The 15,493-nt window shown below is 39.9% G+C and overlaps 1 protein-coding gene across 6 annotated transcripts in view; it reads right to left on the reverse strand.

The window, feature by feature from the left end:
* Positions 1-15,493, reverse strand: part of LHFPL1 (LHFPL tetraspan subfamily member 1) — a 140,146-nt gene that overhangs the window by 29,743 nt on the left and 94,910 nt on the right. For 4 of the 6 annotated variants that reach the window (XM_021932541.2, XM_003918161.5, XM_021932539.2 and 1 more), the window contains exon 3: positions 6,612-6,710. The exons of 1 other annotated variant lie outside the window; for it this stretch is intronic. In XM_021932541.2, coding sequence (XP_021788233.2) covers positions 6,612-6,710 — 99 coding nt within the window. One more of the 6 variants, XM_021932540.2, reaches the window with a different exon arrangement.

The following is a 15,493-nucleotide window of genomic DNA, read 5'->3' on the forward strand; positions in this document are numbered from 1 at the left end:
CCTCTTGAAGAGGACTTCCTTAATCCTCCTCTAATTGAAGTCAGATGCCCCTCTAGAATTCTCTCACCAAACCCTATCTCTTCCTTCATATCCTTTATCAACACTAATCAGACACCATGAGGATATCTACCATTTTTATAACCACTGAAGTTCCTTCCCTCATAGCACAGTGCCTGCCTGAGATTCAGAAAACCTAAGGTGTGTGATCTTGGCAAGTCCTTTTCCAGGTCTCAGGATTCTTGTCTTTACATTGAGGAGGTGGGATTAGATTTATTTGCTCAATAAGCCTCTGTTGAATGTGAAAAAGGACATACAAGGTCTCTGCCAACATGAAGCTTACATTCTAATAAGGAACACAGGTAATCAAATAGGCAAATCTAATAATTATAGATTGTGATTAGTGCTACAAAAGACACCAAAATGATGCTGTGATAGAAAAGTATGATGGTGGGGGACTTTGAGGTGGTGACATTGAAGACAAAGGATAATAAAGAACCAGCCAAACCCAAATGATAGCTAAGATCTATTTTGCTTGGACATTCTATGATTCTGTATGCCACACATAGCTAAGTATGCCAAGTAGCATAAAGGAGGGAGCTGCCTCATTAAAACTGGCACCAAGGGCTTTGTGCTCTCAGTGCAGGGATATGAGAGTTTTATTCTTCCTCTCAGGATAATATCAGTAGATGAAATCAACCTCACAGAATTGTTTTAAGAAACCAATATGGTAATGAATTTAATGTTCATAGCACAATCACCATAATGGTACATATAACATTTTTAAGACCTCCAAATTCAAGATTGTAGTTACTTCTGTTGAAGAGGCACAGAGATGTAATTGGGGCAGGATACACAGAGATCCAACATATTGGTAAGGTTTTATTTTCTAAGCTGGAATTCAAATTCCAGCTCTGCCACTCTACCAGCTGAGTGAGTGAACTTAGGCAAGCTACATAACTTTAAGTAGCTGCTTAATCCGTGATACGTACATGGATGTTCATGGTATTACTTCATATCTCTTAAAATATTTGAAGTATTGCATAATAATTCTAAGATGTAATTAATATGATGCCTATGCAAGCATTCAATAAATGATAGCAATTATTGTTACATAATGATCACAGCACCTAAGTAATAGTTGAGAGCTAGGGCAATGGAGACTGCCAGGCCTGGTTTTAAATCCTGGTTCTGCCAATTACAAGCTCTGTGCCCTGGGGTAACTTAAAAACCAACTTGTCAAGAATTTTGCTCCTTCAGTTATTCCCTCTCTGCCTGTCATCAATGTTTAAGTAAAATAATGTATTGGATATAGTAAATTCTCAAAAACATATTAATTATTGTTAACATCGTTTTTATTCTCCTCAATCCTATGCACAGAAAAAAGAAAAAGAGTTATGAATAAGTGAATAGAAAGGATAAAGTGGGTCTCCCATCCTCTGCCCCCTCCCTTTCTATTTCTTTTCCTTGCTGAAGGAAGATGGCATATGCTAAAAACTGTTCTCTCCAAGAGAAGCAGCAGGAGGTCCTTCAATAGCAAGCCTGCCTGGGAGTTGGAGATGAGCTGCTAGAAAGGGCTTTGACTCCAAGCTAAAATACACCAAGGCAAATCTCAGGAACATTCTAATCAGGGTCTGAAATCAAAGTAGACTTAAATATAAATGGATAAAAGTTAAGGATTTTTAAAGAATTGTAATTGTAAATAGACACTGTTACACTTTAAAGTTGCTGGAGTTGAATATATTATTTGAAATGAGCAATAAAAATGAAATGTTATTTACTCCTTTTCATAATTATTGAAATGCAGATTAAAAGAAGATACCAGAGTGGAAGAAACTGAAATGTTGACAATCCACAAAACCGAGGAGGCTATGGGACATCAGGTAAACTCACACTATAAGTTGGAGAATAACTTAGTGCAGTCTCTTTGGAGAGAATTTAATTCACCAGTGACTTCTGAAAATTTAAAATAACCATTAACCCAATCATTCCACTCCTAAAAATCTGTCCTACAGATAAACTAGTATGCTAAGACATATACATAAAGTTGTTCCCTGAAATATGTTTTGGAAAAGCCAAAAACTGGAAGCAACCTAAATGTCCATAAAGAAGTGGTTAATAATCATGATTCAATCATTCAACAAATATTCAGTACTATTTGGTACTCTTTAAGCAGGCACTGGGGAGATAGCAATAAACAACACAGACAAAAATCTATGCCCTCACAGAGCATGTTATCCCTACAATGGAAAAATATGGCATACCTAAAATATAGAAGGAAGATCTATAAACATTGATAGCTTTTCAAGAGACATGAATAAGTGAAAAATCCAAAGTGCAGAACAGTGTAGCTAGCTAGATAGATAGAGAGCTAGATAATATGATCCCAGTTGGAAAAAATGTGTTGTATTTATTAAAAATTCTGGAGAATATAAAAGGAACTTAATGGTTACTTTGGGGAATGGGATTGAGGTCAGAAAAAAGACTGATTTTAAGTTTTAAACCTTTATATATGTATTGTTTTATTTTGTCACATACATTAATTATTTTTATTTAAAATAACGTTCTGAAATATACTTACGGTTTGGCATCTTTCTGGTTATCCATTGCTGTATGACAGACTACCTCAGAGCATAGCAGCTTAAAACCAACCATTTTATTATATCTCGTGGTTCTGCGGATCACAATTTGTTCAGAGCTCAGGTGGGCAATTCTTCTACTTTAAATGGTATTAACTGATGTTATTCAGTGATATTCAGTTAACCGGTATGGAGGGTTCAGAACAACTTCACTCACATGTCTAGTGCCTTGGCAGGAATGGCTGCACTAGCTGAACTTTTCTGTCTTTAAGTAACTCTTGGAAATCCCATGTGGTCTCTCCAGGATAGTCAAACTTTCTACATGATGACTCAGAGCTCCAAGAAACCAAGATGGAAACTGCAAGTTCTTTAGACCATAGGCCTAGAATAAGCTTGACGTCACTTCTGTCATACTCTATTTATCTTCTATAATGAAGCTGACTAGACTATGAAGTCTAATGCTCTAATTAGATTTAATTAGATTAACTTAAAGCAGCTATAAGTCACTTAAGATTTGGAGAATAGGAATTGGAGATAGACCCAGTTTCTCTATGGGAAGACTGTCAAGAAATTTGTGGCTATCTTTAATCCAATGCAGACATCAAGATCAGTGCCTTAATATAAATTGTATCTTTGATCATTCAAATTAGGACTGAAAAATAGTGTGGCTAGTTTAGGATAACTTGAATGAAAACCTAAGAAAAGATAGATTGAAGACATGAATGTGATTTCTTCATATAGGAGGCTGCAGAAAACCTATCAGAGTATTAGAGTGGTAAATCCTTTTTACTTACTCTGTTCTCTATTCTCCTCCCTACCTTCTTCATCTCTCTGAACCATGTCAGGGTAAAAATCTTATTCCTTTAGTAGGGACTGTGTCTTTTCTTTTTTGGCTCTGTGTATCTCCCTTCCCAAGTAACTGGGACTATAGGTGAACATTGCCATGCCCAGCTAATTATTTTTACTTTTTGTAAAGAGAGGGTTTCACCATGTTTCCCAGGCTGGTCTTGAACTCCTGGGCTCAAGTGATTTACCCACCTCAGCTTCCAAAAGTGCTGGGATTACAAGCATGAGCCACTGCACTCAGCCCAGAACTACCCATTTATGAACTAGGTCCTTAGGTGGTGATTAGGGCAGAAAACAAAGTTGGTAATCTCCATGCAAATCACATATCCAACTTTTTACTTTGGCATTTTACCTTAATCAAAGTAGAATCATAGCAATTCATTCTGTAAAGCCAATATTACCTTAATACCAAAGTCAATAAACACATCACAAGAAAAGAAATATACAGGTCAATATCCCTAATAAATATACATGCAAAAACCCTTAATAAAATGGTAGAAAAGTAAATCCAGCAAGGTATAGAATAAATTATACATCATGACCAACTGTGATTTATCCAAGAAATGCAAGGTTGGTTTAACATATGAAAATCAATCAACGAAATGCACCATATTGAAAGGATAAAAGACAAAAATTGCATGATTATCTCAGTAAATGAAGAAAAGGCATCTGATTAACTCCAACGCCCTTTCATTATGAACACAATCAGCAAAATAGGAATAGAAGGGAACTTCTTCAACCTAATAAAGTTCCTCCTGGGAATTGGAGGTGGCAGTGAGCAGAGATCGCACCACTGCACTCCAGCCTGGGTGACAAAGTGTTACTCCATCTTGAAAGAAAGAAAGAAAGAAAGAAAGAAAGAAAGAAAGAAAGAAAGAAAGAAAGAAAGAAAGAAAGAAAGAAAAGAAAAGAAAGAGGGAGGGAGGGAGGGAGGGAAGGAAGGAAGGAAGGAAGGAAGGAAGGAAGGAAGGAAGGAAGGAAGGAAGGAAGGAAGGAAGGAAGGAAGGGAAGGAAGGAAAGAAACCAAGCAAATGTTTTGAATGCACATTTCTCCAAAGGAGATGTAAAAACAGCCAATAAGTACATGAAAAGATGTTTGAAATCATCAGCCATCAGGGAAATGCAAATCAAAACCACAATAAGAGAGCACTTTACTCCTACTAGGACAGCTATAACAAAAAAGTGGAAAATAAGTATTGAGGAAGATGTTGAGAAAATTGAAACCATTGTACATTGTTGGTGGGAATGTAAAATGATGCAGTCATTTTGGAAAGCCTGGCAGTTCCTCAAAAGGCTTAAACATAGCGTTAATATGTGACTCAGCAATTTTGAGATATATACCCAAAAGAAATGAAAATATGTCCACACAAAAATGTGTACACAAATATTTATAGAAACATTATATAATAATAGCCAAAAAGTAGAAACAAGTCAAATATTCATCAAATGATAAATGGATAAATAAAATGTGTTACATTTATACCATGGAATATTATTCAGACATGAAAAGAAATAAAGTACTGACACATGCTACAACATGTATACATCTTGAAAACTTCTCGCTCAGTGAAAAAGCCAGACACAAAAAACCACATATTATATGATTCCATTTACATAAAATATCCAAAATAGGTAAATCCATATTGACAGTGGTTATAGCAGCTAGGAGCAAAGGGAAATAGGCACTGACTGCTAATGGATAAGAGGTTTCTTTTTGGGCTGATAAAAATGTTCTGGGGCAGGGTGCGGTGGCTCATTCCTGTAATCTCAGTAATTTGGGGGACAAAGGTAGGAGGATCACCTGAGGTCAGCAGTTTGAGCCATGGCAGAAACCCCGCTGCACACCCTGTCTCTACTAAAAATACAAAAATTAGTTGGGCATACTGGCGTGAGCCTGTAGTCCCAGCCACTCGAGAGGCTGAGTTAGGAGAATCGCTGGAACCTGGGAGGCAGATGTTGTAGTGACCTGAGATTGGGCCACTGCACTCCAGTCTGGGCGACAGAGTGAGACTCCATCTCAAAAAAAAAAAAAAAAAAGTTCTGGAATTGGATAGTGGTGATGGCTAGACAACATTGTGACTATACTAAAACCCACTAATTATACCCATTAAATGGGTACATTTTATAGTATGTGAATTATATATCAACAAAACTGTCATTTTCAAAAAGTAGAATCAGTCCCCACAACCAACTAGGAAAAATGTACTCAATCTTTAGCTTTTACCTCAGCTAGCAGGACTAGTAGCTTGCTTCCCTTTCTTCAGCACCTGCCCCAGGTATTTATTCATTCCTTTATGTCAGAAATATTATATTTACCAGTCAGCCTTGCCCTGAGTGAAGAACACCGGACATTAGAGCGTCCACACTAGTTACACTTTCCCTCGTGTTATGTTTGCATAGTGAAAAACTTTCTCAAAAATGAGTCAAGCAAGACTCAAAAAACAATCTGAGGCAACAGAGAGAAAGGGAAGTATTGGAGCACAAGCTATAAGTGGTTGGATGGCCTTGTTGTTCCCAAATCCTTCTGTACAATTGAGAATACCCAAGGAAACCTAGACATTCCCTCTCCTATTCTCTTTCATCATGATAGGTGGGGGAGTATTTTTGAAACCTTCCAATTAGAATCTAATCTATTACCAACTCACAATAGTGAATCTGAGACATTCTCAATGAAAATTGGCAACCAGAGAATGGTTCAGGGCTACTTCTGTCACCTACTCTAATATTTAACAACTCTTGCCGTTAGAAACAATTTTGAATATTTATATAGGTTCCTCATGCGTCAGGTAAACTAAATAACGTTGTGTTACATCTTCAGTGGAGACTGACAAGCAATACTGTTGATTTACATTTGGAAAATTGTGCCTAGAAGGAAACACTAGTAGGAACTAAGATTTATTCAGAAGATGGCAGATTGTTAGTCTCCAAGCATTTTAAATCCCTCTGAAGATAAGGTTGCCCTAACAGGTCATAGGTCTCTGGGTAAAAGTGCATAAATGGTATGGAGAGATAGTTAAAGAAGGGGAATTTACAGCTAACTCTTGTGAGTTAAGCCACCACTTCCCATAAGCTAACACATTGAGAGAGATTCAGGCAAGTACCACTAACAGAGTCCCCTCCAAGTGGTAAAGCGCTTTGGAAAACAGATTTCCCATGAACCATCACTGCCATCTGCCCAGGCCACCTTACCTAACTGAAATTGATTGGAGACATTCCCACATGTTTGCATTATCTCCGGGCTATTCCATCCTAAAGGGTATAAGGCACAGCCTGAGCTTATCAGCAGCCCTAGAAAGAAAGCATACACACAGGTAGAAAAAAATATAACGTCTTCTGTCACCCCAACATTCCCTTTGGATTAGCTCGGCGCAAATTCTGCCTCCTCAATTGAGCTTACACTTCCCCCTTTACCCTAAATTTCTATGAGAGTTCCAACTCAACAGGATTTTTTTTTTTTTTGGCCATGCCACAGGTAGTGGGGTGTAATAGGTAACAGAGGGGACAACTCATAAATTTAAAAAATGTTGAAAACTGAGACAACCCAATTAACTTTTTACAGTCAAAATACTTTAGTCAATGACTTACAAGGCCAGGTTGGCTTTTCCAACTTCTTTTGCTTTGGTCTGATACACAGAGAATAACAATGTAAAGGCTGCTACTCTTTTCCAAAATCCAGCTGTTTCTAAACATCAGGTAGGTCCCTACTAGCTGAAAACATGTAATGATTTCTGTAACTTGGAGTCAACTGCTGGACTGATGAGCAGGGAACCACACTCCTCCCCTAATAAATCATTCCAGCTTTATACCAAGCAGTCCTTCCTTCTTTGGTTTCCATATGCCTTCCACCATGAACCCTTACCCTAAATAAAAGGATTAAAGCCCTTTTATTTAGGTCATTTAGTTATTACAGGGAAATTCTGTTGTACCTTAGTGATAATCTTATTCTTCCAACCAGAGATACAAATCTGGATCTGCTTGCCAACACTGCCTTCTAAGGGCAACTGTGTTGCTCACAACTTTTTCTTGCTGCATACGTTTTCACATTTTATATCCTATGGCTTTTACCCTGCCTCTGGTCACAGAGGATTTTATCAAGCATTGGCATCTGACAACTAAAACAAATTCATTGGCTGGTCAGTGATGGGTGACATTGCAGCCTGGCATGAAGAGGTGACCTGGGTTAGATTCTTGTTTCTGGAATTTTTAATTGAGAAACATAAAGATGACTGGTCTGAAGGTAGTGAGTTGTCTCAATTGATTGTTCACAGTCAGTTATAGATTGAACTTATTGTTCTACTCTTTCCCCCTTCTCACTACTGCACTTGACTAGTCTGTTTAAAAATGGAGGGAAAAAAATCATAAAGATGCTGAGCTAGTTAACAGATAATGCAGAAGTTGAAAACACCCCCACAACACCAGAAGGTAGAATCAAGTCTGTGTCAAGCTAAAGCCAAGTTCAATTCAAAGTTATGAGTGGGTATCAATTCTGGATAAGCTGAGCAAACTGACTGGTAGAGGGAGAGAATAGAGGAGAATAGTGACATGAAGCAGACATACCATGAGAAAAACTCCATTCTGTCAATGGAACCACTAGAAAAAAAGAGAAGCCAGGCCTTCCTGATGGCTTTCCAATTCTACTTTCCTTATGTTTTAATAAATTCCTTTTTCACTGAGGAAACTCAAGTGAGTTTCTGCTACTTGCAAGCAAGAGTCTAATTACAATCTCACCATACTTGGGTGCCACACTAATGATCATGGGAGGGACACCTGCCATGAATGTGGATGCAGAAAGTAACACATAGCACAGAACTGTCACAAAGCAGTTGCTTGATTAATGGTGAATGAATAGCACATTTACAGGTTCCAGAGCTCTGGGGCTCAACTGGACAGTGAAAAGCAGGCTGCTCCAGGGACTGCCAGCTTCATCTTCACTTCTCTTTTCTCACTGAGGAAGAAGCCATATATACTCTAAGGAACCCATATTGCCTTCAGATGAATCCTTTAGGAAGATCTCAAAGTAGCCTCCAAGCTTGGCTGCGCCATGGCAACTAGCTTTTCTCAGTACTCATTGAGGCCGCAGAAGAAGAGAAGGACCTTAAGAAATAGCAAGAAGGATTTAAATAAGAAAATATGGAGAATTTACTGACAGTGAGAATGGTTTTAGAAACTAAAACAATGACCAATTAAGGTTAGAAATTCTCTTCAGTGGAATGCTTAAAATTAGAACACATTCTTATCTGTCTCGTGGTATCACAGGAAGTGAAACTGGTCACTCAAAGACCTTTCTAGGCCCTGGAATTCATCCAGTGGTAATACAACAACACCCCCTGTTTTTTCCACAGATAAACTGAAATCCTAGGATATGAAGAGGTCGTCCAGAGTATGCACACTGGGTTAAGGACAAAAGTAGAAATGAAACCTAAGCCTTTTCCTGCTGCCAGTATATACCCTTTGAGGGAAAATTTAATAAAGACTGAGTTTTCCCACACAGACTAGGAAGAAAAGAACACAAGTTTATAAAAGAACACCAGCTCTATTTTCTAACCTTCACATTCAGATCCCTGGGACTGGCATGAACTCTGCCTTCTCAAGCGGAAACTAGAGCTGGCCAAGTGCCTTTCTTGGCACAGTAGAGGGAACCTTCCATCTTCCTCAGACCCCTGCCCCTCAGATCTTACCATACTGAGGAGCTCAGGTCAAGGATTTCCTTCTCCAGGAAGTCTTCCCTCACCATCCCCAACCCCCAGGCTAAATTACATGCTCCTTCTTTCTGTTCCCATAGCACCCAGCGCTTACTCCTGTGACTAAAATAGTCTGTAATATATATTCTTTACAAAAGTTTATCATCTGCCTCCCTCACTAGAGTGTGTATTCCTTGAAGGAGGGAGACATACTTACCTTCAATTCTGTGTCCTTGGCACATGGTAGATAATAAGCACTTGATAAATGCATCTGTTTCAGAGTATGCACAGGCTATATAACAGACAGTTTCCTTTGCCCACATTGCCCAAGTGGAAAGTCCCTTCTGAAGGGACTCCAATGTCGTGGCTGGGAAATCATCCCAGACACCTGACACCGAAAAAAAAAAAAAAAACAAAACTTAGAAAGGAAAAGGCTTTTGGACATAACCTACCCTAATCTCTCCTTGTTACAGATGTGAATGTTGAAACACAGAAAGGGAAAATGATTTACCCAAGGTCACATAGCAGTAACTAGCAATGCCTTTTTTCACTGATCAAAGAGATCATCAACCCTTAAAGGCTCTGTCCTTCTAGAGACATGTGTCCAGGCATGATTACCTCTTGGCAACAATATTTCTAGCAGGCACTAGGAATTTTCTAGGCATTAGATGGAGAGTGACAGCACAACATGGTGGCTTAAAACAATGGGTTCTGTAGTCAGAATGCAGAACTAGACCTGAATTCAAATTCCAGCCCTGCCACTTGGAAGCTGTGTGAGTTTAGGCAAGTTACTTAATTTCTCTGTGCTTCATTCACCTCATCTGTAAAATGGGAGTAATAATAATACACTTGTCCCTTGGTATTCACAGGGGATTGGTTCCAGGACCCCTGCAGATACCAAAACCTGCGAATGCTCAAATCCCTTATATAAAATGATGTAGTGTGCATATAACCTAGCACATCTTCTTGTATATTTTAAATCATCTCTAGATTACTTATAATACCTAGTGCAATGTAAATGGTATGTAAATAGTTGTATTCTTATTGGATTTTTAAAAATATTTTTGAGTCATGGTTGGTTGAATCTGTGGATGCAGAACCTGCAGATATGGAGGGCTGACTGTATTTTATGGAGCTGTTCCAAGAATTAATGAGATTAATATACATAAAGTGCCTCATACATAGAAAGTGCTCAAGAAAAATTTATTATTCTTACGCAGTTGACTCTTCCTGTGGCTCCTCTCCCAGTTTCTACCTGTGTTCTCCATGGTAATTTCTTCCTCACCTCTTCAACCCTTTAACCTCATAACAAATAGCTAAAAAGTCCAAACCTGAACAGGGCTTGATTCAAAAGCTGCCTGGTTGGAGTTATCTTGCAATTTTGCAGAGGTACCTGCTGAAAGAACAGGAATCTCTGCAAAGCATTTGTTCAGCTCTAGTGCATGTAGCTCCATGCTCTGCCCAACCTGCCCTCCCACCCCTGCCATCTTCCTCAGCCCTCCATCCTGCCTTTTAGGCAGGTGAGCACATTAGGTTGTAAACATACTTCATGAAGATATTTGACTTGTAACTGACAGCTGATTCCATTACATTTTATCATAGCTGGAGAAAGATGCCCCTGGGAACACATTAAAAATAAAAATGGATTCACTGAGTAATTCATTCTCAATTATATTTGTCTCCAGCAGTTCTCATTAATTTGGAGTTGTGAAGATGTGCTTCAGGTAGCAACAGGGAAGTCATTCACAAGTGTCAGTACCTGCCACCTTCTGAAAGAATGGAGGTTCATTAAAAATGTGGATTTTTGAACTTCAGCCCCAGGTATTCGATTCAGTAACTGCAGCTCAGGAATATGCATTTTAAAAGCACCCTGTAATGTGGAGGTATCTTGTCCTGGTACCAACACTTAAGAAAAACACCACTAAAAATGTTAAAAGCAGAAGCTCTGGTGGCAGAGAAAACTTGTTTAAATCCCAGCTCTGCCACATATGAGCTGCAGCCCTGGCTCTCACTTCTCTTCTGTGTCATTGCTAACTCCCAGTTTGACTTCCGCTTCAACCACATATGCCCCTTGAAGAAGTCTGTTTCAACTGCATATGCTTAGCTGGGAACTTTTCTAATCTCACGTGCCTCTAGGAAGGAAAAGAAAGCCTTTAGAGTGTGTTACTGTCTTTACTCCCCTACTACACGTGGGCAGGTGTCCAACAGGCTGCCATTTTGTTTCCCTTCCTCAACTGCTCCCCTCCCTAAGAATCCCCTGTCAAAAAAAATACCAAATGTTCTCCCTGACATAGTTGCCATGGTTTGAATTTACTGAGCTAACCAAGAAGAGGGCTGGAGTTACTTTACTCAGCTTCAGCCCTTGTGGAAACTGGGACACCAATACATATCCTCAAGTGCAAAATCTGATACAGAACTTGGAACCCTCCCTCCAGCCATACCACAGCTGCTCTCAACTTTCCCCTCTTCCCAGCATTACTAGTTACCTATATCCCAGCTGCTATATAATCCTCTCCCAACTACACATTCTCAAATAGGTAGATGCCTAATCTTTGTCTTCTGGCAGGGATAACCTCCTCGTTGGGTATTACCAACCCCCATTGCACACCCCTCCACTATTCACAAGTGTAACTGTTGGGTGGGCATTTGTTAAACTTCCTGCTCTCGTTCTCAATTCTTTTATCTTTGCATAGCTGCCAATCCTGCTTTCCAAACATAATTATTGGGTAGCTTGGAATTACTGCCCTGAGCAGAAGCCTAGTATGGGCTAATTTGTTATTATAACAATTTTGACTCAAACACAAACCAGAGGAAAATTTACAAACCTGACTTTCAACTATATCTCAGCTTTCCCTTCCTAGGGAGTTCCTTCACTTACCTCCCCCATTCATTCTACCCCATATTCCTCTTGGAGTTACAGGATAGTTCATACCTGCTAAAGATGTCAAAAGTAGATCAGGGAAGGCTTCACAGAAGGGCTGCATTGGACCTGGCCTTTGAGAGATAGGTAGATATTTACAGGGAGGGATAGAGGAAAAGGGAATTCCAGAAAGAAGCAACACCCTAAACAAGGCTGAGCAGAGTTTCTCAAATTTTAGTGTGTCCTGGAATCATGATAGTGAATAGTAAGTAACAACTCCCAGACAGTTGTTACCTTTTCAGTGGGGACAAGGGAATGTGATCAGGGTATAAAGGAGGCTTCAGCTATATTGCTAATATTCCATTTCTTACACAGACTAGTGAGTACATCTGAAATATTTTATAACATATTTTCAAAAACATATGAGCATGAGAGGTTGTATATTATGCACTTTAGCAGGCCCTGGTGCAGTCCGTAGGACTAAGGAATCTGTAATAACAAGCACCCCAGGTAATTCTTAATCCAAGTGGTTCATGGACCACTCTGGAAAACACTGTGATAGCATTTCTTTTCCAACAGAGAAAAGAAAAAAAATCAAGAGCATCAGTGTATGAAGCACAGGATTGAGAGTCAGGAGTCCTGGACCATATTCTCAGCTCTGCTCCAATTTGCTACATAAGTCTTTGCTAGTGGGTTAACTTCCCTGAATACCACTTCCCAAACAGAAAATCACTTTCATAATCCTTTCTCAGCATGGTAAGGATAAATAAAATGATATCTGGTGAAACTTTGAAAGATTTTCCGGAAAAAAAAAATGGTTTCCAGAGATGATAATGATTTTTAGAAGCATGGCACTCTTCCTGAAATCAAGTTCTCAGTGATATGCCTCCAACGGCAACTTTTATTCAGTTTGAAGCATATAATGTTAGGATCTTATACGGGGAAAAGCACTGGTGTGTTGAATGCTGTTCTCTTAACAACAAAAAATAATGTCCAGGGTAGTGATCTTCCCTTGGGCTGGGGAAAGGGAACACACATACACATCAAAGTCACTGGGGAGATTTCACTAAATGTGCAGCCTTACACCTGTTGTTGTGTATGTCAAAATGGGAAACAAGACCAGAGAGTTGGAAAGCTCACATTTTTTAAGCACCCCAGGTGATTCTGATACACTCCTTGGTCAAGAAAGATTTTTGGCCTCCCATGAGTAACCTGATCCAAGATCTTACACTGTTTTCCTGCCAAGAAGTTCCTTATATTTACTACTCACCTATTTGTTCTTTGTTTAGCTCTCACTGAAGATAGAGGATCTCATAAGCATCTTGCATATGCATACACAGGGGAATGTGAATAATGGCCATGTTCTCAGGGACTGGGAGCCAGCTGTTTGGAAATCTCAGCATCCCCAGTGTTGAAATAATCTCCTGGCCAGGTGTTTCCTTCATTGATTGGAACAGGGCATGGAGGTCCCAGTGGAAGGCTCTCTGGACCCGAGGCTTGTCCAGATGGATCAGCTACAGGTGGAGCAAATGGGACCCATGGGCCCCATCAGGTCACCTTGTTGAGTATGAGTCAGGCCAGCAGCTCTTTATTTCTTCCTGTCTCTCCCACTTCCCACAACTCATCTCTGTGGGCAGCCGCCAAATGGGGGAACAAGAGTCAGGTGGGGGAGGGGGTAGTTCTTAATGGATACTCCATCTCTTCAGTGGTTTGGGGTCTGGGAGAGAGAAACCAGACCTGACAGAAATTGACTCCTCCTCCAATGTATTTCAGTTAATGCACTAGCTGCTGAGAAGCGGCCAGGCCTGAAGCAACAAAATCAATTCTCCTCAGCTACACAAGTTTGAACTTAATCTCCCAAACTCTTTCCCTACTGTCTTTTATCCATTGGGCCCAAAATGCTGCCCAGCCATGGTTTCCTTCCACTGGCAAATCCTGTCTCAGAGGGTCAGGCCGAAGATGTCCAAAGATCCTTAGGTCACAGTCATATGCCAAGGGGCTTCTAGTAAGTTCATCCAAGCAACCCTCACCATTCTTTCACATCTGATATAACCTGGAGAGCCACCAGCCTCTAGAAAGGAGGCAGGAATGGTTCTTAATTGACTGGTGTTACAGATGGGGAGGCTGTGGATGTCTAGCGATCTGTCCCAATATCAATTCCCTGCCCAGGGATAAACCTGGTAGCACACCCAGGGTCTTGAAGATTTGTAGGATTACTGCCAAATGGCATTTTCTTCTTGAGCTTTAAAGACCCTCATCTACATGTGAACACTGTGACTATGTTCCTATGAGCAAGGCTCTTGTGGATATAGAATGGCAGAATCATGTGAAAGTAAAATGATGCTCATGTTTTTATTTCCTCTATATGATACCTGCCACTCAAAGTTCTGTCCCACCCAAGCTGTGAATATCCAGATCTCCACTACCTTCCCACATCCCCCATCAACAATTTCATTTGAGTTTCTATACCTAGTAGGTGAAATCAACTGAAATACATCATATGGAGAATTACGAATGCTTTGTGAAAGTCTCAGTTGAGCCCAAAAGAGGAAGCAAGCTGGGGGTATGGGAGCTGCTTTAATGTGTGGAATCGGATGGAGGCTGTTGCTAGGCTTTCTGATTCTTGACAGTCAGCCCCTCCTCACTCTGCTGGAAACTCTTAGAAATACAAGTGAAACTAAACTGTCACTCTTTTGTCAGAAGAGATGAGAACTCAGGGTGCTAACATCCCTGCATGGAAGCCTGGAAAAAGAGGAAAAGATGTGAACTAATCCAGCTCTCACACATTCAGTTTATCCCAACATATGCTAGATATTGCCTTAGCCATGCATTCATGCATTCATTCTTTCTACAGTTACTGAACATCTGCTTTGTGCCAGGCACGGAACTGGGCTCCAGGGCTATGAATACGAATTGCAAGGATGACCCCTCTGCCCTATCAGCCAAGTGTCACTTCCTGAAATAATGTGTTCATAGCACTGCTGAGTTAATTATAGCATGTTTAAAAATAAAAGTGAAAGGTAAGCCTAAGAACTATTTGTAATACCCATGGAGCTTCGAAAGCCGGCTAAGATAATTGGCTTAGATCAGCCTTAGCAACTGGTGTAGTATTACAGTTTTCAAAGGGAAGAAACTAACCTAATTATACATTCCAATGTGGCTAAAAACCCATTAGTGGCTAAACGGTGGGAAAAATCAGAAATGAAGGAGGCTAGAATGGTAATTCAGATTTAAAACTTTTAAAGTCTGAGAAAAGAGGAAACCAGAAAGCATCACCTTAATTGGTATTACAAAAAGAGTCTGATGCTTTTCATAATCAGGCCAGGAAACCATGGTAGCCTAGCCCAGGGTTTCCCAAACTTGGAACTATTGACATTTTGGCTGGATACCTCTTTGTGGTTGTGGGGGAGTGTTGTCTTCGTCTTGTGCATTGTAGACGTTCATCAGCATCCCTCACCTTTACCCACTGGATGTCAGTAGAACCCTCCCCAAGTTGTGACAGTTTAAAATGCCTCCAGACATTACCAAAT

This window comes from Papio anubis, chromosome X, assembly GCF_008728515.1.
Source record: "Papio anubis isolate 15944 chromosome X, Panubis1.0, whole genome shotgun sequence".
Lineage (NCBI taxonomy): Eukaryota > Metazoa > Chordata > Mammalia > Primates > Cercopithecidae > Papio > Papio anubis.